The sequence below is a fragment of the Mirounga angustirostris genome, unplaced genomic scaffold (assembly GCF_029215605.1).
Source record: "Mirounga angustirostris isolate CCGP_5_RB_7025 unplaced genomic scaffold, mMirAng1.0.hap1 SCAF_6, whole genome shotgun sequence".
Lineage (NCBI taxonomy): Eukaryota > Metazoa > Chordata > Mammalia > Carnivora > Phocidae > Mirounga > Mirounga angustirostris.
In genome coordinates, this window is record NW_026991714.1 from 31,447,565 (window position 1) to 31,474,804 (window position 27,240).

Consider the following 27,240-nt stretch of genomic DNA (forward strand, 5'->3'; position numbering starts at 1 on the left):
CCTTCTAGCAGAGAGATTCACTGAAAAGAAAAGCTTAAATCTTTGCTTAAAAGTCACTGTGAGGGGTTAAGCAAATGAATTTTAGATTCATGTAGTTTTAAAGATTGCAAGAAAAAGGGAGATTATCTGTTCCAACTACAGAACAATTTCCTCTCACTTATACTATAATAAGATGAACATATGACACTAACGGTCAACAAGAACAATTCTACTTGCTCATACTTCTGGAGACAAATCTATGGGTGCTCAGCGTAAAAGCTGTAAGTAACTGGAATCTGGTAAAAACAATGTATCTGGCCCTCCATCCAGGTGCCCTCTGTCTATCCCAAGAAAAAATTACCCTTCAGATACCATAACTGATTACATTCTGGAAGAAAAAAAAGTTTATGCTTTTGCCCTTATAAAGTTTTACAAATGACTTGAAAGTACTCAAATGAGTGTAAGAAAAATACTTATATGAGAAGACAAAACCAGCAGTTACATCAGCTAAAGGTAGGTATTCTCCAAACATGAGGCTTTCACGTCGGCAGGATTATCCATCCCAGGGTTTTATAGAGTGGCGTGGTGTCCTTGAACGGTGACTGCCACTCAGCCTTTTGGCTTTCACAATTCTGTGAAGAACTGGTCACCACTAACATGAAGGCATTCAGGGAAAACGTCTCCACCACAGCATTTACTAAACTCGGCCTATTTCCTTAAACTAAATGAAGCGTTACCATCTCTGTCATCTTCATGCATGAATACAATACTTTGCTTAAAAGCTTCTCAACAGAAATGTTAATCTTATAAAAATTCTGGCTGTGGTCATAGCCAGTTCCCATTGCTTTAAACATATTCTCAAGTTACAACCTTGTCAAATGCATTGAAACTATGTCAACATTCACAGGTACAGTGCAACACACATCCTTTCTTCTCTCTAACAAGACAAAATACACGCATACAGGGTGGCCCAAATTTTTAAAAGTTAAAAAAAAAATGTTTTTAATCCAGGATAAGTGTTGGTATACTAAATATTTTTTAAAGGGTACTATGTTCTCAGAAAATCTGAAACATAATGGATAAAATGCACATACAATATAAATAGGAAAGTAACTTGAAGAATACAAAAAAATTTCTGAAGGGGACCAATCAGAACTTCAATAAAATCTATGAATAAAAACATGCTTACACGATAGTGTGCAATTATGAAGAGAGAATTTAAATTTATAAAGAACTTGAAATATAGTACTACAAGATTATTCAAAGATTTTTCAAAAGTACAAACAATAATAAAAACACACACAAAAAAGCCTCAGGCAATGTGCAACTTTCAAAATTACTATCACACCAGCCAAACAAATCCTTAACCACTTTTTAAATGGATTCATTTATACCACTATAATGCAAAGAGACTATCAGAGATATTAAAACAAGACAAAACAAAGCAAAGAACTCTTCAGTGTCTGACTCACATTTTGTCCCCCAATTTTTTCACATTTAAGAGTTGCATTTTGAATGTAAAAGCTAAGAATTTTAAGTGTTTCTCAAATAGTTTATGTCTACATTTACCTTAAGAATTACATTTGAAAGCTACAATGCTAAGAACTAAAACACATACTTCAAACTTTTAAAAATAAAATAATCACAAAAGTTCACAATTGTGTTAATCTCAAATGTCCATAAATGATGAAAAAGCAAACAAGTCACATGTTCAGATACTTTTCCTCAGGTTACAAGTCTATCTTGATGAGTGCCAAGCTGCACCTTCAATATTTGGCACTGAGAGTCTATCTGAACACAATTTATCAGCAAAAAAAAAATCTAAATAATTCTAAAAACCTTTAGCCATTAAAAACCATTAAGTTTCATTTACTCTCCTAACATGCAATCTGACTATCCAAAGTCATTTGGGGTTTGCAAGAAGGCGACTTAAACTGGTACAAAATGAAGCTTATATGAAAACTGGTTAAGGATTCAAAGCACATTAGCTCTGAAAGATTCATCTTAACACCCAGACAAAAACGGGGAGGTATGATTTGCACAAAAATACTTTAAATTATTTTGGTTAGGTTCTTCATGATCTTCCACCTATTTAGCTGCTTGCGGTGCACGCGTGCATCCTCTTGGCTACGTCATAAACATAGGTGATGTCTGGTCGCTTCTCTGGATCTGGGTTGATGCACATATTCACTAACTGTCGTAGCTACAGAGAAAGAAAATACAAAATGCTTTAAAAAAACCATTTCAGTTAGTCATTAAAAATATTCTGACTAGATACAGATTTACAAGGAAAGTACATTTTGTGACTAAATACCCCTATGTGGAATTTGGGAATCAAAACAGATGAGCAGAGGGGAAAAAAAGACAAATCAAGAAACAAACTCTTAACTACAGAGAATACTGATGGGGAGGCTGGTGGGGGATGGGCAAAATCGGTGAGGGGGATTAAGGAGTGCACTTATGATGAGCACTGAGTAAGGTACAGAATTGTTGAATCACTACATTGTACACCTGAAACTAATATAACATTGTATGTTAACTATACTAGAATTAGAATGAAAAAACTTTAAAAAAAAAAGAATATATATGACTGCTGTCAATGATTTTACAATTAGTTGAAAAGTCTAAGAAGTATGTATAGTCATTGGTCGGGTATTAATGTCAAGCAAAAGGTAGTGTCTACAATCAGAGGCTTTAAAATGATTTTACTATTTTTCAAAGAAGTTTATCAGAAGACAGTAGTCATGAAGGACAACAGGTTTTTAACTCTAAGGCTCTAAATTAACTGTAGATATATTATACATATTTATTTGATCTAGAATGTACTACATTAGCCTTGATTGTAAGTTTAAATTTTCATAATTATATACACTATATCTATAGATCTAAGTTTATATGAGGCATTGGGTAGGTTAGCTATCATATGCACTTATCATAAACCATTTTATATAAATACGTTTTTATTAGTTTCATATTAAAGAAAAAGCACTCTTCTAAACTTAGAATAATAAATTATAAGCAAGGTAAATTACAAATAGTATTCTAATACTCAACTGCATAAAGCAGTATTAGCATCTTCACTTTATAGATGAAAGAGCTGAAGTTTACTTATTTATATTACAGGAAATAAGCACACTTCAATAAATTAAAAAAGAAAAAATCCTTCCATCTAGTCCTAGAGCCACTGAGTAGAAGTATATGGAACTTCATTTTCAATTCCAACTGCCATCAGTTTATGACACTATGTGTCTTCGTAACACTGTATGTGGTCTTTCACAGATGATAAGCCAAATAAAGGGGAAGAGCCAGATTCTTTGGCTTTGTATGCATGTCTTGAGGAATAATTTAGATATTTTGAAAACTTGCATTAATTCTTTCTGGCCAGTTATTAGCATGTAGTAAATGTTAATGGTAATATTATACCCACTGAGAGGGTCTGAGGATTTCAATTTATATTCCTTGCAATGCAGCAGACAACAGCATTAAACATCCTTAAGGGGCACAACAATACACAAGGCATTTTATTATGGCGATCTAAGAGAAATTTAAATCAGAAAGAGGTTGGCATTTTACCCATTAAAATAAAAACAAATACATTCAATTATACACAATACAGAAAACAGGAGGAAAAGCATTTATAATGATACTTGTATTTAAAAAGATAATGTATTCTAACAGGTCACCTAGTTGTCAGATATTTTGTTTAGAGATAAAAATGACAAAAGAAGCAGAAAAGATGACAGAAAAAGGTAACTGTGGTACAAAAATTCATTCTATTTAACCAGAATACACATAGATGTAATGGCAATTTTTGACTGAATAGAACTACCACATCCTTCAAACCGGTCCAGAAGCCTCATCTTTCCAGCCTACTAGGTCAGAATTGGGTGAAACTTCCAACCTACTGTAGCAAAGGGTCCTCAAGTTCTCCTGCCCAGAAAAGAAAGTGCCCAAGAGGGGCGCCTGGGTGGCTCAGTAGTTAAGCGTCTGCCTTCAGCTCAGGTTATGGTCCCTGGGTCCTGGGATCGAGCCCCGCATCGGGTTCCCTGCTCAGCGGGAAGCCTGCTTCTCCCTCCCCCCCCACCCCCGCTTGTGTTCCCTCTCTCGCTGTGTCTCTGTCAAATAAATAAACAAACTCTTAAAAAGAATAAAATAAATAAAATTAAAAAAAAAAAGAAAGTGCCCAAGATTAAAGATAGCTGGATATAAATTTAGTTGAAGAGGACAAAGATTCTCTGATTCTCCAAAGTGGAAGATGAGAACTAGGTGTAGTAAAGAATACAGTAAATGGGGAGGGAGTGGGGATGGCACCTGAGCCTCTGCTTTATTACCCCTCCTTCAGGACAGTCTTCCTAAGGACTGACAGGAGAGTCAGAAACGCTACAGAAGACAGAGCCAGAGCAATACCGCCTTTGCTTTTCCTCTTTCTTATGTGGTTCGATCTCCATCCGAAGTGTAGTTCATTGTGTCATAAAGATTTATCTTTTCCAGAGAAGTTTCTAACAAGTCACATAGTATAAAATCATATACGATATAAAATATGTATACCTCAGTATATTTGTGAATCAATCTGTTGATAAATTTTTTCCTAAATTATCTAATAAGCAAATTAATAAACTATGAAAATAAGATCCTTTAAAATTAAAATATGCTTGAGTAGCGATTCTCACTCATCTAGAGTAGAGCACTATGCTGGCATCTGAGGACACTGAGGGTAAATCAGGGTAAAGAACCAGCCCAGAAAGGAAGGACTATTGTCCAGGATGGGATGTGAGAGAATGACTCATTTTCCTTCCTGACAATCTGACCCTATTTCCTTTCTACCTCTCCCTTTTCCATTCATTCATTCATTCATTCATTCATTCATTCATTCATTCAATAAAATCTTATTGAGCATTTATTATGTGCCAGACACTTTATTATAATGGTAGTAAGGATAAAGCAGTAAATGAAATCTACATGGCACCTGCCTTTGGACAGCTTACAATCTAGTGGGGGGAGAAGGACTGGCAAAGAAGCAAATGTGAGACTGAGGGAAACTGAGGAAATCATATAACTAATTCTATTATAAACCACAAAGTGATAGGTATCTCAAGAGGTATTTGTGAGATAGTTAGAGGCAAAAAGACTGTAGATGGCCGCCCAGAAGAGACAATCATTACTTTCCTCTTTTTCCTTCCATCTACCTAACTCCGAGTTGTTCCATCTCATTCACTGAGGACATCCAGCTAACAGCATTCTTCATCCCAAGTACAACAACCACATCTTTGGTCACTGTGATGCCCATGTGGATCCTCTATCCGAAACAAACTTCTTGATGACCTGGCCTTAATCTTCACTTTCATTCCATTTTAGTCTCTGCCTCCCAGGGGCACAGCCTAAGTCTTACAATGTCCTATGTCATGTAAGAAATGTGGGCACAAGCTCCTGTCCTTCCAGGGCTCACACCTGTCTCCCAGTATGGTTGTGCTTTGATTTGAGACCATTTCCAATACCTTTCCTCCTCGTCAATCATCTGCCTCTGGATTTACGTCATTCATTTCCAGGCTAGACCTCATAGCACAATCCTTTAGCCACTTCTTTGGCAGCACCATTAATAATCCTTTGTCTTTTCACAATATCAACCCTGACAATTGTTTTGCTTGTTTGCTTCTCTACCAGGATGTGAAGGACTGCTGGAGAAAATTGCAGACTCCATATTGTCTGGAGTCACCAGATTCATGGTTCCAACTGCAGTTAGACCGTAAAAGCTGTTCTGTAATCCAAATGTTTTGCCTGATAAACTCCATTTCCCACAATGGCTAATTTCAACCTTCACTAATCTGTAGTCACGCCCTCAATTCTTTTTCACCTCCTACTTCACAGAGAAAAATCAATAGTTAGGTTTAAGCTTTCCTCAGTATCTCAACCTAACCTATCAATACCTGATCCATATCATCTCTGTTCTAGCATCAGAAGAATATTGTTTTCCTACTACTCTCAATTCTATCACTGGGATCTCTTCCAAGAAATTATACATTATACACCATTATACATCAGTACCTGAAATATAGTTTGCTATGAATATTTAATGAGTACAGTAATAATAATTCTATTATTACTCTTCCATATTTTCAACCTCTCCTCATTTGCTGATTTCTTCATCATAGTCTATAAGTATAGTCAAGTTTCTCTTCCTCACCACTGCCCCATCTAATGTATTTGCTCTACAGCCAAATGTCTTCGGGGTGGAAAAAAAAAACAACCCACTATCCTTACTATATCAACTTCCTTAATCTACTTATTTAAGCCAACTATAATCACTTTTTCATCTCCTCCACCCCCAAGAGTACCTCACTGAAATCACTCTGGCAAAGGTTAGCAGCATTTCCAGTTTGCTAAATCTAACAAACTCTTTTCTGTCTACCGCTTACTCACCCTTTCTGCCTGGCTGATGCTTCTGATCACAGCCTTGCTGGGAGTTGCCTCCTCCTCTGGCTCCAAGACTCCATATTGGTTCTCCTCTCATTTCTCTGACTTTTCCTTCCTTTGTAGGTTTAGCTTCCCCTGGCAGTCCCTCTATTGTCAGTGTGCTCTGAGGTTCATTTCTTTCCTTACCTCTTTTATCTTCTCTCTCTACACCTTTCTATCCTACACAACTTTACTTACTCCCATGGTTTTAATAACCACCAACACAACATGCTGAGGAACACACACACATATGTATCTTCAGGCCAGACCTCTTCATGGGCTCTAATCACATATTTCTGCCTGGCTTCTGAGCATATCTATCTAAGAATACCTCATATTAAACATGTTCGGAACTGAGATCTTATTATTTTCCTCCCCAAACCAGTTCTATCTTGGCAGTGCCTCCAATTTCTCAAGTCAGAAATCTGAAATTCATAGGAGACACTTCCTCATACTTCCTCCCCCTGGCCCAACAATCACCAACCAAGACTTACTGTTTCCTGACTGTATTTCTTCTTGCCTTAGGCTCCACCGCTTACACTCAAGGGATAATCTTCCCACTGACAGTTTTACCTCCAGTTTCTTCCAATCTCCCTAGCACTGCCTGTAAACACCAAGCTGACCACACTTCAACATTAAAGATTTCAATGCCTCCCCACTGCCCTCTACAAAGTCTAACCATTAGCATGGTTTATTATGGGCTTCTAACATCTGGCTCTTGCTTACCTTTCCAGCCTCGTATTTAGCCCCAAACCCCTCCTCCCTCCAGCCCCACTCTACACTCTAACCATAACAAAGTGTTCAGTTCTGTGCTCACCAAACTGTTTTATGCCCTGAATCTTTGTGTATGTTGCTTCTCTGCTTATAAAGCCTGCCTCAAAATCCCCTACTCTCTTGCCTGTCACCTACTCATTCTCTAAAGCCTTTCTTAACAACTCTGTCGCCATGCAGAACTTAAATATATATATATATATATAAAGTAGGCTCCATGCCCAGTGTGGAGTCCAACCTGGGGCTTGAACTCCTGACCCTGAGATCAAGTCTGAGCTGAGATCATGAGACAGATGCTTAATCAATTGAGCCATCCAGGTGCTCTCAGAACTCAATATTTTCTATTTGCCCTCCATCATACCCTTCACATACTTTTTTTTTTAGGTATAGCTGACATTAACATTATATTAGTTTCAGGTGTTCATGTGCTTTAATTAAAGCCTTTATAACACTTTATTGTACTTCATTTAATACCTGTGTTCTCCTATTAAACTGAAAGACCTGGAGGATGGATATTATATGAACAGTAAGTGCTCACTGACATGTTAAATGAAAGAATGAATGGGTAACTTCTGAGTGAGGGAAAATGGAATGGTTTTGTGGTTGTGGCAGCTGAGCGAAGGTCCAAAGCATGAACACAGTTTTGATATATAAAAGGGCAGGGAAGAATCTAAGCAGAGGTAAAAGACTGAACAAAGGTGCTGAGCTAAAGAAAGTGTGAGATGTGTGAAGCAATGGCTAGTACTTCTGCATGACTGGGGAGCAAGCAACAGGGATGAATGATAAACTGAGGCTAAGTAAAGGAAAGGCTTAAGGAGTTTAGAATCTATTGCTATAGGCCACAGGAAGTCAGTACTTAAGTCATGAGGGAGAGGTCATTAAAGGTGCACTTCAGTCCGTATTTTCTTGGAATAGAGCAAAAAGAGAGCAATACCAGCAGAACACTCAATAATGTTCCTGTATGATTTCAGGCAAGAAATATTGTTCATCGGAAGTTTTCACCAGGGAATGTGAAAGAATACTGTGTCCACTAACAGAAGTAGGTGACAAAGAAGGAAGAGTGACTTTGCAGGGGCAACAGGGCCACTAAGTTTTGAAGGTATCACATTTGAGGTATGAACATAGCACAATTTGGGTGGAACTGTGAATTCCTGAATTTGGGGTTTAATTCTGTATCTATATCTAAATAACTGAATTCTATATATTAAACAATTTTTGTGATTCTTCCTATATCAAGATCATGAAGATAAAGGAGACAGCTTTAGTGAAACGTTATTACCTATACCGAACATAATTCTGCACCGTACGGGGGTGCCTGGGTGGCTCAGTCGTTAAGCGTCTGCCTTCGGCTCAGGTCATGATCACAGGGTCCTGGGATCGAGCCCCGCATCGGGCTCCCTGCTCCGCGGGAAGCCTGCTTCTCCCTCTCCCACTCCCCCTGCTTGTGTTCCCTCTCTCGCTGTGTCTCTCTCTGTCAAATAAATAAATAAAATCTTAAAAAAAAAAAAAAAATTTTTGCACCGTATGGTTCTCTTAAATATTCATATGTTAATTTAGTCTTACTTAAAGGCAGGTATCATTCTGGATTTTAAAAAATCCTGTATTTATGGGCGCCTGGGTGGCTCAATTGGTTAAGCGACTGCCTTCGGCTCAGGTCATGATCCTGGAGTCCCGGGATCAAGTCCCGCATCGGGCTCCCTGCTCGGCGGGGAGTCTGCTTCTCCCTCTGACCCTCCTCCCTCTCATGCTCTCTGTCTCTCACTCTCCCTCTCTCAAATAAATAAATAAAATCTTTAAAAAAAAAAAAATCCTGTATTTATATAAGTTTTAATATTTTACAATCTTCCATATCCTTTTATTTTTAAGTATTGTAATCTGTCCTAACAATCTCAATTTAAAGAGGAAAAAAAACAAACAAACCTAAGAACCTATAAAAAAATTAATAGTGAAATCTGAACTGGACCCAAGTCATTTGATCTTTAATGAAGGCCTTTTCCATTTCCCATTGTTGAGAGCTTGCCTACTTTTATCTAACTTGGCCTTTTGGGTTGAATTCCTCATTACGACTAATACAGATCTGCAAGCATAATGATTTCTAACTGGTTGAATTTCAAATCATTACCACTATAGAGGGATATCACTTAGTCTGAGGTATTATCTGAGTTCCCATCAAGAGAGATGAGTTACTAGGTATCGATAGAAAATACTAGTTATGTGGTGGCCATCACGGAGTAGAGAAGCTAGCGTCTTAGGTACTTTATTCAAATACTCAAGAGGTTGGTCTGACTTCCATCCAATGAACACAGTGGTGAGATGCCTCGGCTTTAATCAACGGTGTCAAAGCTGATTTGCTGTTTGTTTTCTCTTAAGCAAATCATAAGAATAGAATCCATCATTCTAAGTCCTTGTCAAAGAATATTTAACGGTGTATTGAAGACTGAAAAATCTGAATGTTCAAAGAGTACTGAAAGGTGTGCTACATAGCTCCTATCAAACTCCTGCTAAAAGAATGAAAATTTAGGGAAGACCCTGTATAGGGTAAGATTCATCTTTATAACTTTGGATAATCTTAGCTCTACCCTTTAATCAAATTAGGCCACGAGAAGCTACATCATGGGAGCACAAGGGTTTATTCAGCTGCCAAAGTGCCTTTCCAAGACCATGCTTTAATGCTTGCTTTTGACTTTTATCAAGTATCACGTAGGTATTTTCTGTATAGTTGCTACTAAAGATACTGCCTGGTACATTACTCACAGATCCTTATAGGAGATATTTCTATTATAATTTAGTGGGAGAAAACTTTGTCTTCTCTGAGGAACTGGTATATTTCCTCCCTAAAAACAGAAATAGCCCTTTGAGCCCCAACAGAAAGGAAGCAATAACTAGATGGAACAGCTCAACCATGGCAACTCTGCTGGCCAGTAAGATAGGTGTGCCTACATTCTCTTTAATCCTTGGTTCTGAATTTGTACTTCCATTTCTATTTTAATAACTTGTTAAGTCATGTCTTTTTTTTTATTTTACTTTTTAATTTTTTTTAAAGATCTTATTTGAGAGAGAGAGCGAGCACAAGTGGACGGAGGGGCAGAGGGAGAGGGAGAAGCAGACTCCCTGCTCAGCAGAGAGCCTGACATGGGGCTCGATCCCAGGATGTCCTGGGATCATAACCTGAACCAAAGGCAGACGCTTAACTGACTAAGCCACCCAGGTGCCCCAAGTCATGTCTTTTACTGTAAGTTATCTCAAATCCTTTTGGAAAAAAAGGCAGATTGGAACACAAAATGGGAGATTTACATATAGACCTGCATTCTTAAATGGATGCAGTTTTCCTTGATATATATGAGATAACTACTGGTTGTTCTAAAGATATATCTAAATAGACGTGTTAACGTAGTGGAGGAAAAATCAGCTACAACAGTCTTTGGCAATGTAAAGGGAAAAAAATCAGAACATAAAACTTACTTTCATGTTACAAACAGCCATGAACTAAGTTTGATGTCTTTAATAATTTGGTTTAAAATTGCAAATTTATATGGATCTATGGATGGTCTCTTGTCATACCAGATAACAACAATTCACATTATATAAATAAGGTCACATCTCACCCTGTCTTCTTTGAATGTATACAAAAGTACAGTTTCACTTTACATGGTAGAGTTATTTGTGCTCCTGCTATCATGAATAGGAGGATAAAACTGTCACCTACATATCAGAAACCAGAAACATTAAGAGACAGAATAAAGACTTTAAAAGTCATTAAGCAGAGGAAGAGGAAAAACTCTTACCTTTGCCAGACAGTTTCCAAATTTTAAGTTGTTAAATAACTACCCATAACAGGTTCATTTGGTTACTCATAGTTTCATTTTTCACAGCCAGGAGACACGTCTAGAGGCCACGTTACTTAGATGGAGATGCTCGATACAATCAGTAGTTAGTTTTCTTAGGTTTCCAGTGAAAAACTGGAATACAGTCCCCTGAACATTTTCATGTTCTATATGGTAAGATCTTTATGCTCTATAAGATAACTCTGGGGCTTTGACTATATGTTATTTCTAGTACCAGAGCAGAGAGAAGACCATTTCCTAAAAGCTGGTATTTATTGAGTTCTTATCATGAATCAGGCACAATTCTATACATTTGCACATGGCTTAACGATTCAGTCTTAATAACAACTCTTTGGGGTAAGAGTAAGCACTACTACTATGACATTTTACAGAGGAGTAACATTCCCAAGGTCACAAAGGCAGTAAAGAGGACAGCCTGGATTTGAACTGAAGTAGTCTAGCTTCAGAGTCTGGGCTTTTAAAGTTACTGTGTTATACTGACTGAGAAAAATCCTAATGTGGTCTGCAGGTTCCCTCATGGCCACCTCTGCACAAAAGTGGGAGACCTTCCAGATAGACAAAGACAGTTTTAGACTACTTAATTCTCAAAAGAATGCTACCTCTAACATTGGTTCATCTAGTTTCTAAATTAATCAATCTGCCCTCATATTTCATAGGCCAACTTTGATCAAAAAGCAAACCCAGGGGCGCCTGGGTGGCTCAGTTGGTTAAGCGACTGCCTTCGGCTCAGGTCATGATCCTGGAGTCCCGGGATTGAGTCCCGCATCGCTCCCTGCTCGGCAGGGAGTCTGCTTCTCCCTCTGACCCTCCTCCCTCTCATGCTCTCTCTCATTCTCTCTGTCTCAAAAAAAAAAAAAAAAGCAAACCCAAACATTTTCTCTAGCGTTCTACAAAACTCATAATGAGATATAGGCCTACGTTATCCGTAAGAGATACATTTAAATGATAACACAAAAATATTAAGATTAGTATTATGGTTCGAGTGACAATTTTAATGTTATTTCTAATGTGACTCATTGATTAAAGTGACAGTAACTCCCTCCAAACAAATAAAATGTAGTTGAATTTTAACATGGAATGGTTTCTTTATGCCAGATTATAAATTTACATAGTGACTTGAATTATAAAAAATGTCTCTAATTTTTCTTTTTTCTTTTTTTTTTTAAAGATTTTATTTATTTATTTATTTGAGAGAGAGAGAGAGAGAGAAACAGCATGAGAGGGGAGAGGGTCAGAGGGAGAAGCAGGCTCCCCACTGAGCCGGGAGCCCGATGTGGGACTCGATCCCAGGACTCTGGGACCATGACCTGAGCCGAAGGCAGTCGCTTAACCAACTGAGCCACCCAGGCGCCCTCTAATTTTTCTATCAGAAAGTCAGACATTAAATAATTAGAATGTGGTAATTATCTTAGCAATTTCCCTCAATGTTAGTCTTTATATTTTAAAAAAAGTTCCTATAAGCCTCCGGAAGAAAAAAAGTTAAAAACCTTTAACATTTAACTAATAGTCTGCAAAAATTCTAAGTACTATATTATTAACCATGTTCGAGGAAAACATGTTCATACAATCACTTTAAGAATTTCCTATACATTCCTGTATGCCAGGCTTTAATTCTAATAACATCATTAGGCAACTTGCTCAAAAAAAATCTTTGTGTTTGAATTGCAGGCATTTGTTTTTCATTTATTCCTTCAAATTAGAGAAATAATGCCAAAATCAGTAGATATTACACCTTTGATAAAAAATAAATAGAAGAAACATTTCATGGTTTACATTATGTCAAAAAATTTAGTTTGCATTACTTAACACATGTTTATAAAAATACGTACTTTGTTTTTTTTAAATTGTTTTATATAACAAGATAAAAATAGGCAAAACAGAGGTCTGAATATGCAAAAGCCTTTACAAAATCAGAGAAGAAAAAAACTGCTTAATTCAGACGCTTAAGGGAAATTTAAAAAGCAATACAGAAACATTTAAATGAGAAAAAGCATACAGTAAAAATAAAATGAATTCTCTATAACCTTTCTAAAGGATTATGAAATCAGTCATATGGAAATTAGTATTTGTTTTCAATGAAGTAGAGAAAATAATAATATACTAATATAGACTGATCTATATATTTCCAAAGAAATATCAAAGCATATGGGTTAGTACCAGAAATATTAAAAAGAAGAGTGTGTGAACAGTCATTGTTGTCAGGGCGATAACCCAATTACGTATCAAGTTCAGTCACGTACAGGTAATAACAATAGGGCTCTTTGTGCATTATAGCTTTAGGTCACTAACACAATTCTCAACAGAATAATAAAGACTGGTGCTATTGGTACTGTTTCTTTTCACCCCCATCTTAATCCCTCTGAGACCAATTACGTTATATCAGCCTCCCAGATATACCCAATTTCCATCTACCCAAGGACACATTTTAGCACCCCAAAGTGGGTCTAATACATTAAAGTACACTATATTTTGGAGCTTTAGATATTTATACAAAATGATTAGGCGTATCCAACTTGTACACCAAAGCGTCACTAGTGATTGACTTGGGGGTAAGAGGGAAAAGGGGAAAAAAAAGCAGTCTTACACAGATATAAGGTAATGTAATGTCTATATTTCACAACTGAAGATCATTCAGTGTGTCTTTTGAAAACTGTGAAAGTCTTACAGAAAGTTACATGGTTTTATAGGATCCCACAGGATATGTGAAATATAGGGCACCGTTTTGGATTCATGTCTTCAAGGAGCAAGTCCCCAGTGTCACTTCAGAAGCATAAGTGAACAAAGGGCCTACTTAAATATATTTTTTAAACAAAAATGGAACATTCAAAGCTTAAAGATCTAATCTTATATGGCAACTCTAAGTAAGGTGGTCAATTGACATTATAAGTGATATGAATATCTAACTTACTAAACCCATTTTTAAGAAGGAAAATCAAATATTATTAACTGTTTGAGATAACATCCAATGTTAAGTTAATCTTAATAAATAATGGCACAGTTACATATTTATTATTATAAACAGTCTCATCTCACTTAGCACTGGATTACATGATTATAAGGAGTACAGAAATATTTGTGAAAACAGATTTAGCGCCAAACATTAATTGTGTCATTTAATTTAACATCTCTCATTTAAATATTCTTGGGATAGTGTATTAGGAAGAATCTTCCAGTACCAATTAAAATAACATTGGTTAATTTCAACTAACAACTCCAGGAATTTATATAGTTCTATTAAAATTTGTGAATCTAGCAATTATAAAATAGAACTATTTAGACTGCTCAAATAAAAAAGCTTACTAAAGCTTAGTTTAACTTCAAAATATGCAAAAATAATCTGTACCTGACACTTTCAGTTTTTCCCTTATATACACAAAGTAGTTCTTTTATGACTAAAACAAAGGTCATGTTTTTGTTACTGACTCAAATTTCATGATAAGCTTCTTTAAACATATTCTGAATTTATTTTTCTTTTAAAGATTTTATTTTTATTTATTTGAGAGAGAGAGAGTGATAGAGCGCATGAGGCAGGGGGAGTGGCAGGCAGAGGGAGAAGCAGATTCCCTGCTGAGCAGGGAGCCCGATGTGGGACTCGATCCCAGGACCCTGAGATCGTGACCTGAACCAAAGGCAGACGCTTAACCAACTGAGCCACCCAGGCGCCCCTAGTGCTAGAAATTCTTAATTAATGCATTTAAGTAAAGCAGCGGGCTGCACCACTAAACTATTTCTGGGAAGGTGGAAAGATAGAACAAAACCCTCCCCTCCTGCCTTCCATTTCTCTTAAAAAAAAAAGGGGGGGGGGAGATTAAGGTAAAAAGAAGTTTGTTATTTGTGAGGTAAAAGTTTATGAGAGTTCATTCATTCTCCATTAGTTCTTTGATTGGATGTGACCTTTTAGGTTGATATTTAAGAAGATAATTGTGTACTTGAGAAGTAGTCCCAGTCATTGATTTTTAATAAAAACAGATACCTTTCTATCTGTGAGCTGGAAATATAAAGTGACAAAATGAACATATTTAATGCACAAGAGAAGCATTAAATAATTTGAAAATTGATTACTGGTGCAATAATTCTATTTCCCAAATTACATTTTGGTTTCTCCAGAAATAAAATGAAGATGACCTACTGAATTAGCAAGTTCTCAAAAATATAATTAGAAGACATCCACAGATACTGTGTCCTACAAAAGTTTTTCTTATTTACAATGAACTTGAAATGACCCCTAAACAGATAAGTATCTGCTATGGCAACCAGTTCAGATCAACAAGCACTGCTATAATAAAGCTGACTTCACTGAAGAGCTTTTAACCCTCTCACTAATGCGCTATAGGTGCTGAATTTCTTTTTCACACAATTCATTGTTTTTTCAAATCCTCAGTTTAATTTCTCCTTATTTTCTCAAACCAAGATCACCCTATTCTCCCCTACTTATTTCCATTTTTCACTTCCATCTACAAACCCTTGACTCAACTTTTCAGTTTCCATTCAAACTTCTCTGTTCAAATCTAAAATGAAGACAAATCTGCCAAAAACAACCACCAAGGTACAGTTCTGCTCAATCTTTCTCATGTCTTCTCTATTTAAATTAGGAATTTTTTACAATAAATAAAAAGTACTGAAAGAGAATCTATATTCTGCAGGATGTTAATGCTCAGATTTTCAAAAAATATGTTGACTAAAAAAGACCCAGTATAAAGTTGCTTTCTGTACTTTCTAAATAATTGTCAATATAACTATATACTGGGTTTATTTTTCAACTTAAGAGTCATGAGATAATTTAGTGAACAACAGTGAAAATGCATACTTTTTTTTTTAAAAGATTTTATTTATTTGACAGAGAGAGAGAGAGCACAAGCGGGGGGAGGGCGGCAGGCAGAGAGAGAGGGAGAAGGAGGCTCCTCAATGAGCAGGGAGCCCGATGCAGGGCTCGATCCCAGGACCCCGGGATCATGACCTGAGCCGAAGGCAGACGCTTAACTGACTGAGCCACCCAGGCGCCCTGAAAATGCATACTTTTGATGACCACTCCTGTGACTCTCAAGGAAATTAAATACTGAAACTGAAGGAAAAAATCTGTTTGTCTTATTTTCCAGTAAATGGACCCTGGGCATTCCGGAAATGACACTGCTTGCTGATCAGAATGGAAAGTCATATAGTGGGTAATATCATTAAAATAAAATTATCATAGCTTCTGCCTTTTTGGGTAATTTTCTACCTTTCCTGAATGGAGAGCTCTTTGGAGAAGTTTCCCTCATTCATTCAATTGCCAAATAATTGGTGCATTTATTTGTTTTTTTCATTTATTACTTTAATCTCACTCTTTCACTTCCTCATTCCCTCAATCAATCACTGAACTTTTTTAATATGCCAGGCCCTAGAGATACACAGACAAAAAGCAGTTACTGTTCCTCAGGGGCAGGAGCTAGACAGGGGTGAGAGAGGTGTGTGTGTGTGTGGGGGGGGTGTATAAAGAAACAAGTGCCATGCAGTGTACTGCCAAGGTGTGGGGTCGGGGGGATATGGGGAGAGAAGAAAGGGGAGCAGGATAACTTCATGCAGAAGATGATGCCCAAGCTTTTCTTCGAAGAGAGAAGTTTGCCTGGTAAAGAACAGGGGAAGGGATGTTTCAGAGAGAGGAAACAGCATCCATAAAATCACAGAAATTCACGGAAATTTTAGTAGAACGTATACTGGTAGAATGAGGGAAAGAAGAGGGTCTCCTGAGATCCATAAGTCTGGAGAGATAAGCTTGGATCAGATTACAAGGGGCCTTTTGAGTCATAATTCCTTGTACATAGTAAATGTTCAATAAATGTCGGCTTCACAGATGTTAATTTCACAATCACTAATGATACCAATTTTAATTAAACTTAAGAGATATCTAAGGAAAAATACCTATCTTTTCAACTCAAGATATTTAGGGTTAAGTACAGTAGTTCCCCACTGATATATGGAGGAGATCATTACTGGAAAAAGAAAGAATACTGAACACCCAAAGATACTGTCATAAACAAAAATATTTTACTAAACTACAAAATATACGTATCTTAGTATCGTTCCTGTACAGCTGACATATTTCAATCTAGAATCCTAATCATTTGTACATAATAACAATAATAGCATAATTCAAAAGGAAAGATTTGACATACAGGGTTATTTCTCCAAAGGACACTATTTCTCATTTTTGGTCTGTAATGCTTAAGTGTATCTATGTTTTTTAGGATATAAGAAATAAAAAAAACTCCCAAGCTTTTAAACTCTGAGTTCTTCTAACTGGAATGACTATACCTAGAAATAAATCTTATAGAGTTCCTTATTCCTATTGATCAAGGCTGGTTGGGGGCATAGCCACTATGTTCATGAAATGTTCCCTTCCAAACCTTTTTGGGCAGTAGCCTTAAAAATTTAGCAGTAGCTAACTCAATTTGATAAGCTTTCAAATAGATATTTAGTGGAACATTAATTTGCTTAAATTTTTTCATTCTTCAAACAGTTACAGAGACTGCTACCATTTTTGCTGTGAAATCGACACTTAGTGAAAGTTTGCTATTTAAAAACTTTATACTTCACTTTTCATTGTCTCCTGTCTTCTGCCATGCTAAAAAATCAAATGGCAATTTGAACTCTGAAAAGACTGAAAAAGTTTACTATGTAAGGAAATATTTAAGATACCCTTAAAGTATGGCAGCATCAGGTTTTTGCTTCCATAAATTCTGAATAATTATTTTACAAACAGAGTTCCTGCTTAAGGAGAGAAAATACTTATTAGCACATCTGCATTTCAAAGCTCTTGTTCTGAGAACTTTTCTACATAACCGAACAGATTAAAGTTACCATTATTAGTCTGTATTTTTCATACCTCGTTTCTTTCATAAGATTTAGTTTCCATGTTTACCTAGTTGTAGAGCCTTCGATTTCCCCACAGCACAAGGACAGATTTTTACCAATATGAGGAGCTGCTCCTCATATTGGTAAAAATCCTGTCTTTATTGGAGAGTACGCCATAGAACACGTTTTGCTTTGTATCTGTTTTCGAAACTGGTAACTCTATAGAGTGAAGTAAAAAGTGGAATCTTACTTTCCTCTCCCAACTCTAAGACCTTCTATCTGGGCCAGACTTTGATATTTGCCCCTTGGCTGAGAATCCGCATATCCAACTTCACACTTAGCTGCAGTGAAGTAGCCCTGCAGGCAGGCCGACTTCAACGAACCACTAGTGGTATCATCATTAAAATCCTGCTGAAGGTCACCATGGTAACCGCCTGCTGAGGCTTCGCTGCTGCACTCGGCATCTCCTAATCAGCTACCATGTGAAATGCAAATTCAGACAGTCTGAAAATTAGTCAAGAAGAATAGGGGATGAGGATGCAGATATGTGAAATATTCATGCGCTTCATGGAAAAAAGAAGACAGCATGAATGACACAACAAAGAGCGGCCCCTGACATTCTTGCCATCATTTTGCATTATTGTTCACACCCTACTGTATTTCCAGGCCTGGAGTTCTGAAGTTGGTTTTGTGAAATGCCATATTTATATTCTATACCCAAAATAGTAATTAAAAATGGCTAACATAATAGCATTAACATCAAATAAAGATAATACTTCTAAATTATCGTCACTGCCTTATGAGAGTTTATTTTAATTACCTGAATACAAAGGCTATGAAACAAACAACAACAACAAAAACCCAGGCACCATTGATTATTAGTATCAAAACCACAGGAAAAAAAGGTACTTATAACATTCTAGGGCCTCAAGTGCTCTACATATGGTAAAAATTCTTTAGAGATATTTATTATTCAAGTTACACTGACTCAATTTTCCTTATATAAGACTCAAACCGATTGCTATTCATTTCAAGATAGAAAGAGTGACAAGACTACCTAATAACTGAATGTTATAATTGTTTTATATTTTTCCTTTGCTCCTTGCCATCTCTCTTGGGCAAAAAATCTGTTGCTCGTGAGAGGGTGAGATGTCCTAACTCAAGACAGTGTTTTCTCTGGGTAGATTCCCCAGTAAGCTTTCCAAAAAGAGTTATGTGAACACATTTAGTTAACCCAAGATACTGCTGTTCTGCCTACCTCCACCTTAAATACTGGCAAAATTAAATACTGGGCTAAAATGGGAGATGTTTTGTTCAATAAAAAACCGTTTGTTGGGTAGAGCCAAAACAACTCATTTCAATGGGTTACCAAAGCAAGCAAGGATTCAGACTCAGATTTTAATACAGGAGAGTCTTCTAAAATTTTCAATCCCATCCAATATATGTTTTAACATGTCTGCTAATGATAACCTCAAAACATTTCCCACAGGAATCGGATTACAACAGTGAGGTGGTGACGGGGCAGGCGTGGTCAAGGGAGGGAGGATAAAGCTGAAAGAACGAGGTTGAGAGACACACAGCTAAGAGATGGAAGTTTCACACTTTGGAAAACACGGATGAGAGGGAAGTTCTGCAAAGCAGAAAGTTATAATGGTTGTTCTGAGGCTGTGAGAATGAGGAGTGGCCTTATTAAGAAGGGCACCAAGACACGCTGGTCAACTCGAGCTGGGGTCTGAGCATCAATTTTGCCCTTTGCCGTGTTCAGGAGGCTGCAAAGTCAGCTCTCCTTCTCCTCACACCTAGGAAGTGACCAATTTCACACCACATGCTGTGCTGTGCTCTGCTCCACATTAGGAACTGCAGAGTCAACTCTTTAAACAGTAAGTCTCCAAGAGAAGGGAAACAGAATGAAAAGTGCTATTTCTGCCACCATACTCATCATTTGTGTTTCTGGACAGAAAAAAAAAAATTCTTAATAAAATGCAAACGTTAGCAAAATGAACAACAGACAAACACATGGACTGAAAAATGACTTACTTCCTCTGAATAGTGATCTGAAGGAAGAGGTGGGTAGTCACACTGTTCTATCTTCTTACACAGCGAGTACAAATTCATTTTGTCACCATAGAAAGGACTCTGTAACGCAGCCATCTGTAAAATGCTCCCAATGAAACTGATATAGCTACATGGTAACTTTTAAAGGTGATTTCATCAAGTATATTACACTCGGGTAGAAAATAATTACAAATACTTTAAATAAAGTTATCTGGGCATTTTGATTGTTATGAGTATTCCTTTCTGAGAATTATTCAGTAAGTTCTAAAAATCTTACTTCAATTTTTGGGGTTTTTTTTCAATATTTAAAATTCTCTAAAAGGGAGAAATGGTTAGCACATATTTACATATACATATATATATATATGTATATGTATATGACATAAAGTAACATTAAGAAAAAGAACACAGAGTGACGTAAAACTCTTTGTGAATATAATGCCATAAAAACAAGTAATATATCTCATGACTAAACAGACATCGCTGGTATACATCAACCATGCAATGGTCAAAATATCACTAAAATGAAACAGAAATTGAAAATGAATTATAATCTAAGCCATGGTTTAGGGAGTAGAATGTATAGCGTTTTATACAACATGACCGTTTCTGTAGGGAAGGGTTATTTTGAGATTAAAAAAGTCTTCTCAATCTGAATGTTATAACTGACCCTCAAGTGGTTTACAATGAACTAGAACTTCTTTTCTTTTGATAATGCCTCAAAAACACTGAATATGTTCAAAAGCTCTCTGAGTCATAGCCGCTATTTCAAGGCATCCGAATGAGATTTCTATGCAGAAAAAAAAAAAAAGACTCAAAGAATGATCAACTTTAAAAAAGACATTACTGAATTTAAATTTATTTTAAGACAAGGTTCTAACTTGACATTTAAAGTGCAAGCAAGTACTGTGGTAAGCAGGGTTACAAACGAAAAAATTCAATTTAAAATGTTCGCATCCTGTTCAAAACCTTCTAAATCTTTGAACCGCAGCGGCAAGAATACAACACGGATGTGAGGCTGCCCCAAAGTCAGTCACCCTTTTCTACATGTGCTAATAAGTTTGATTTTGGAAGGACAATGTGTACATTCCCCAGACAGGCAGAGTGTGTGTGAAACACGCTAGTCCATGCTGTGCTACTCAGTGAGCGTCAGTGGGGACAGGACAAGCTGAAAATGGCTCTCATCTGTCTTCTGGTGCTCCAGACAGAGCTTTAACTCCTTCAGAGCCTTAAACGAGGAGGGGACGGCATTGGAAATCAAACCTGCGAAGTAGCCTGGCATAGTTTTACTTAGCCTACATTTTATATGAAACCTATATAAACCTATATGAAACAACCTCAGGAATGGCTGTTCCACATGAGGAGAGAAAAGTAAAAACAATATAAATGGCCCTAAACATGTAAAACCCTCCATCCGAGAGGAAATTTCTAGAAGAGGAGCTATCAGTAATAAAACATTTTTGTTTTGTTTTGTTTAAAATGCAAGTACACTTTATGACAGAGTATTATAAAGGCCACTTTAAAAAATACACTGTATACATAAACTATAGTCTTTCCATATTTGCAAAAACCCTACGTAAATGTACATATATTCATTATCATATGCTAGGAGTTCATTATAGTACTTTTGTCTCAATACTGCAGAGTGTTAAAAAAAAAAAAAAAATCTGAATGTCCCCTAAGGAGTTAAAACAGGAATAGTATATTTTCATGCATCTCCTGCTTTGACAGATGAAAAATGTCAACTGTCCTGTTTTTATTTTCAAGCTTTTGCACTATTCATCTGGTTCATTAGTGCATCTCGATGCTGCCCCTGACAGCTGCTCGCCCTCTCCTCCCAGCAGCTGAATTTTTCAGGCTAATTTGATCCTCCACACTGAGACGATCACTAGAATGATTGACTTGCTCCCTGACCTCCAGGGTCTGACTTTCCTGATTAGTATTCTGGGGGTGTCGGAGGGACGAAAGCCCACTGTCTGTCTTCGGGGCTGGTGGCAGCTCTCTTTTTTTTTGAACTGTAAGCCACCAACCTACAACCCTGTAAGGATGCAATTGCTGCGCTGAACAATAAAGGAAATGTGTAAAACCTACTTTTCCATGTAAAGGTCCGTGTAGCAAAAGCACAGCATCTTGATTTTAATTAGTAAAGTCTACTTTGTTGCATATCAATTAAAACTGTACTGCTAGTTTTTTTTTTTTTTTTGAGGTTTCAGGAATATTTGAAAGTCTAATTTTCTGAGTTTAAAATACATTTTCAAAAAAGCTTCCTACTCCTTCATTGTTAATAGTAAATTCTTGGAGGGATATTAATATAAAATGTCCATGAGAGGTTGTGGCCAATTTTTTAAGGCTAAGTTGCTGGGTATTTCTATTAGCACTATATTGAAACATAACTGGAAGGAGATAGAACATAAAGACAAATTAAATCTTTCGAAAAATTTTAGTTCTTCCACATGACTTGCATAGAGGAACTGAGAAAATTCACTGAGATGAAAACTAATGTTTTCATGATAAATACTTTAACTCAAAATCATCCATAACACATAAAACTCATGGATGTAGGAGTGTCCAAGGAAATAATTTCTATTTTGGTGATCATTTTAAATACACATAAAAATGGGACACTGCCTCTCAAAGGCAAATCCAGAATGTGAAGAATTATTTCAGTTTAGACATAAGAATCCAGTAGCCCTAAAAGAATTTGCAAACTTCTCAAAAAACATTTATTACCTTAACTGAACTTTTTCTTTTTCATTGCTAAATTTCATCTTGTTAGTGCAAATCAATTTGTTGTTTACTTTCAGGTGTTTAAAGGAAAATGCCACTTTGATAATATTAGACTATGGCCTGAGGAACCTAATGTTACCTAAATAAATATGAAATATTTAAAAATGTACAAAGGGACTTTTAAACATTATAGTAATTTAATATAATCAAATCAATTCTTTTCAGCATTGTATCAAATTAGTAACAGAATGTAATATAGGGAGCATAATCTCTTTTAATCTCATGTGCATACCTAAAAACATGTTTTGTCATATCACTAATTCATAAAAATTATCCTACAGGTGTTATTTAAGAACATTTAAAAATCTGTTCTTTTAAAGTGGCCATTAGTGACTTTACTAGCAAGAACAAAATAAATAATCTCAGGTTCCTTAAATTAAGGAAATCTGTAAACCATAATATAATAATTAAAGATCATGATACACGTTAAAAAAAAAAAAAAAACCCTTCTAATGCTCTACTTCCAAGTAATGGTTGGGGAATTAAAATAGCTGATCTCATGATATATTTCATTTAAGTCAGGAGGACAGGAAACACAAAATATAGAGTAAGAAATACATTGGTTTCTATCTATCCACTTTAGATTTCTTTTGTATACATTAAAACATGAAAATGATTCCATGTATTATTTTCCTTCATTTTATTTTATAGTTACTCAGATGTAGACTAACCTTTAATTAGCAGCTGACTTAAAGCCTGTATCACCAGGAAAATTACCATTGGATTAAAAAATAAATTTACATAAGTCACTAGTTGTGAGTGCTTTTTGATACTATTACTCTATAACATGGATGTAAAATGTGCTTTTATATAATATGCCTTTTTTTCTACCCATCCAAATTACCGCACTGAAATATTTGTTAGAGGATACACCTAGATGATTCCATTTTCCTTTGATAAATTATCACCAGTAGAACAGGAGAGAGAGAATTTCACTAAGCTTTACCAATACAACTGTTACTCATGGAAGTGAAATTAAGTGGTAACCTAGAAAAATTATCTATTTACCTACTATCCTTGAAGCTAAATTACTCTATGTAAGAGCAAAAGAAATATTGAAAAAGATATTTACCATGCTTTCATGTTTTAAATCCATTCCATTATACCTCTCCTGCTATGCATGGATAAGCAAGTTATTTTACAATTGTTCAAATGTACATTTTTATAAATAAGATATGCAGGATAACATCATATTAATATTAAAAACATTTTTTAAAATAAAATTCTCACTAAAAGGAAACAATTTAAAAATATTTAGAAGAAGTAAATATGCAGGAATGTATAGTTACCATTACAAAAGCAGTTACTAAGTCAAGAAATTAACCCTTCCTAATTAAAAAGCTAATTCTTAAACACCATCCAGAAAAAAATAAGTGTATACTATAAGGACAGAGGAAATATATTACAGTAACTAAAAATACATCAATATGTGGACTTTATCAACATTACCTACCTCATATAGTAGACAACCAAGAGACCAGATATCAGATTTGAAGTTGTATCCATTTTCATGTATTCTCTCTGGAGACATGTAATAAGGTGTACCCACTGCAAAAAACAAACCAAACAAAACAAGAGGAGTATAAAAATGAAGATGCAGCTGTGGTAAGAAATTTTACACACAATATTCTAGATTAAAATATGTCACCAAAATCATTCATTAGAATCAGGAAATTGTTTTTGTGAATACTTAAAACTATTTCATTTCTTCTATTCCCTGACTCTTAAGCAGCACATCGACATCCATCCTATATTAAAAAGGGTGTGGTGAGTTTGTGGTGGGTTAAACTTTTGATCAATTCAGGGAGAATCTCGGGAGCTTAACTAAAGGAAAAACAAGGAATTCTAACATGAAAATCTACTTAAGTGGTTCACATTGGCTTCATTTCTTTATTTGAAAAAATATGACTTGCATACCCCAAGCAATTAAGAATGATCATATAATCATTTAAATATAAACATTAATTTATAACAATTCGGTAGTGTGTATAAATAAACCATGCTCATTAGCTTTAACAGAAGCATTCCTTAGAACACAGTCGTAGTTCTTAAAATTAAGAGTGATATAATCATTAACCTTCCATATCCTACTTACTACCATTTTAGAAAGAATACAACAGAGTTTTGTACATCAAAGGGTTATATAATAACATATGTTAAAGGTCAGTGACATTCTGGAAAAATGTCTGAGTAATACTACTGAGACTCTTTTAAAGACAAGATACTCTAGATAATTTTTATTTTTGTTTCTTTTGATGTGCTTATACTTGTTTCCCTTTTTTATGGCCATTTTAGAAAAAGCTAACATAATAAATGATAACATAATAAATTAATATTTATTAAATATTTTAAAATAGGCAAAGCATGTATGTTATATTTTGAAGGGTAAAAACACTTAAGTGGCTTTCAAAGTGAGTATCTTAAAATTTCAAATTTAGATGGCTACTTCACCACCATTATTAGCCTAAGACTTTTTGCCAAATAGACAAAGTTTGAGAACAATATTTTGGAATTTTACTTGCCTGAGGCAAAACCTACCAAGATTATGCTGCTACTCACAGAGAGAAGGGCGTTCTCCTTTTTCTATTAATTTTCAAGAACTCCCCAGATATTTAGTGTAAATCTTAATGAGACTGTAACTCCCAGTACTGAACTGCGAACACGAAGAGTCACACCAATAATCAAAGCATTATCCTCAACGGCAGGACTCAGTTTTCCAAAAGAATAAGGTTGTAACCTAATAGTTGTGTATGACAACTGAAGGTGAAACATCACGAACCGTGTATTCACAAGATATCCCATCTATACTGGAATCCACTTTTACTAATAACAGGGACAGTCCTAGTCAGAATGTACAAAAGAGAAGTATGTATGGAAGTGAAGAAGTGAAGAAAGAACAGGCACACAGGAGGATAAAATAAATTTAAATAAAATATGAACTATTCACGTAGGCAATTAGTAAGACAAACCTTAAGAAACAAATTATTTTAGTGTAGCATTTACTCTGAAGACGGGTAAATCTGCCATTCCCTGTCAGGGTCAGAAAAGCCAAGAAACTTTCAGAAATAGCTAGGATTTTAAACAATCTGAACTGTTACTTGGTAAAATAAACACAAGCTCTCTAGCTTTGGGAGTTCCAACCACTTCCCTTGTAGTTTGCGTACACAACACCGATTACTGGAGGTATTTACACCCTTTCTCCATTTAAGGAAGGGTGGTGGGTACAGCTGGAATAGTCAGGGGGCTCTGCACAGGCTCTTGGTTTCAGGACATAAAGCAAGTGACTGGCAGTGAGGAATGTGCAGAGAGAGGCTTCACGGAATCCACAGGGGGCAACTGAAAACACTGAGGCTTAAAGGTTCAGAGTTTACCAAAAGCAAAGGTAATTTTAACCAGTAGCTCTGGGAAACCTGCTGATACATTAGGGGTTTGATATGAGTGTGAAAGATTGATGATAGGGAAAAAGAAGAACAAATGCTAGCATTTTACAGAGATTAGCCCCAGCATAACACCTTAACTGCAACACAACTGAACTCATGGATGACCCGCAACTGAAGGAAGCAGAGGAAAAGAATGATCAGGAATTCCACTAAGCTAAACTTATAACGTGAAAAATTTTATTGTGAAGAAAAGCCTTTTCTAGCGAGCTGCTAGAGGTCATTACAAAGAGGGGTTAACGCTGCTACTGTAAACTCAGACACTGATTCTTCTTCATATTATAAATAACAAACTTCCTTATGCTAAATATGCATATTTTATTTTAATATTTAAATTATACAAATCTTGAATGTATATTAAAATATAAATCTAAGGATGCTACTCACCTTTTTGACTGACACATTTCCAAAAGAGTCATTATGTAGGAAAAGGAGAAAGTTTGTATCCTGCACTACAATTATTAATTGGATCGATTCATAATTAACTGCTGAGCACGGCGTAAGAGGGAGTTTCCACTTGCTCCCTCTTACATGATCCCTAAAGTGCGCCTCCGCTGTGGACACGGGCTCTTCGGCTGACTGACACAGAGCAGAGAGGTTGAGCCCCATCACATAAACGGGCTTGTCCTTCCTCTCTACCTAGTAGAGAGGTCGAAAAGTTTAAATTGCTCAGGAAAATCTGAAATACATTTAAATGCAGTGATAGGTCTGCCACATTTCAAACTTAATGGATATATAATTATTTCCTAAAAGTTTTTTTTTTAAACCCATGACAGCTGTGTCTATTATTACTACTGCCTCAAGAATGTTGTGACTTCTTTTAACAGCTGTACAAGGGAGAGTTGTAGAGTGATATGATTAGACATTAAAACAATCATGCAAATTACTATGTACTGAGGGACATGGAGACGGCAGGTTGTGTAATTTCACTAATCTTTCGAGAATTTATGGCTGTACCTAAAATGGGAATGTATTTTACTATAGCAGATATTTATGCCATTTTAACCTCCTGATATGCATGAAAGTGAGTAAGAAATGGATGATAACATCATTAAAAAACAGAGAAAGAGTGATATCAGGGGAAA

At 36.0% G+C, this 27,240-nt stretch overlaps 1 protein-coding gene across 7 annotated transcripts in view; it reads right to left on the reverse strand.

Moving 5' to 3' along the window:
• Positions 1–1,261: 1,261 nt before the first annotated feature.
• Positions 1,262–27,240, reverse strand: part of NEK7 (NIMA related kinase 7) — a 162,827-nt gene continuing 136,848 nt past the window's right edge. For 4 of the 7 annotated variants that reach the window (XM_064594046.1, XM_054507958.2, XM_054507959.2 and 1 more), the window contains 3 exons: positions 24,172–24,266; positions 19,914–20,069; positions 1,262–2,182 (listed from right to left, as the gene is read on the reverse strand). In XM_064594046.1, coding sequence (XP_064450116.1) covers positions 2,072–2,182; positions 19,914–20,069; positions 24,172–24,266 — 362 coding nt within the window. In that variant the 3' untranslated portion in view covers positions 1,262–2,071. The remainder of the gene's footprint in view (positions 2,183–19,913; positions 20,070–24,171; positions 24,267–27,240) is intronic. The other 3 variants (XM_064594045.1, XM_045877089.3, XM_064594048.1) reach the window with 2 other exon arrangements.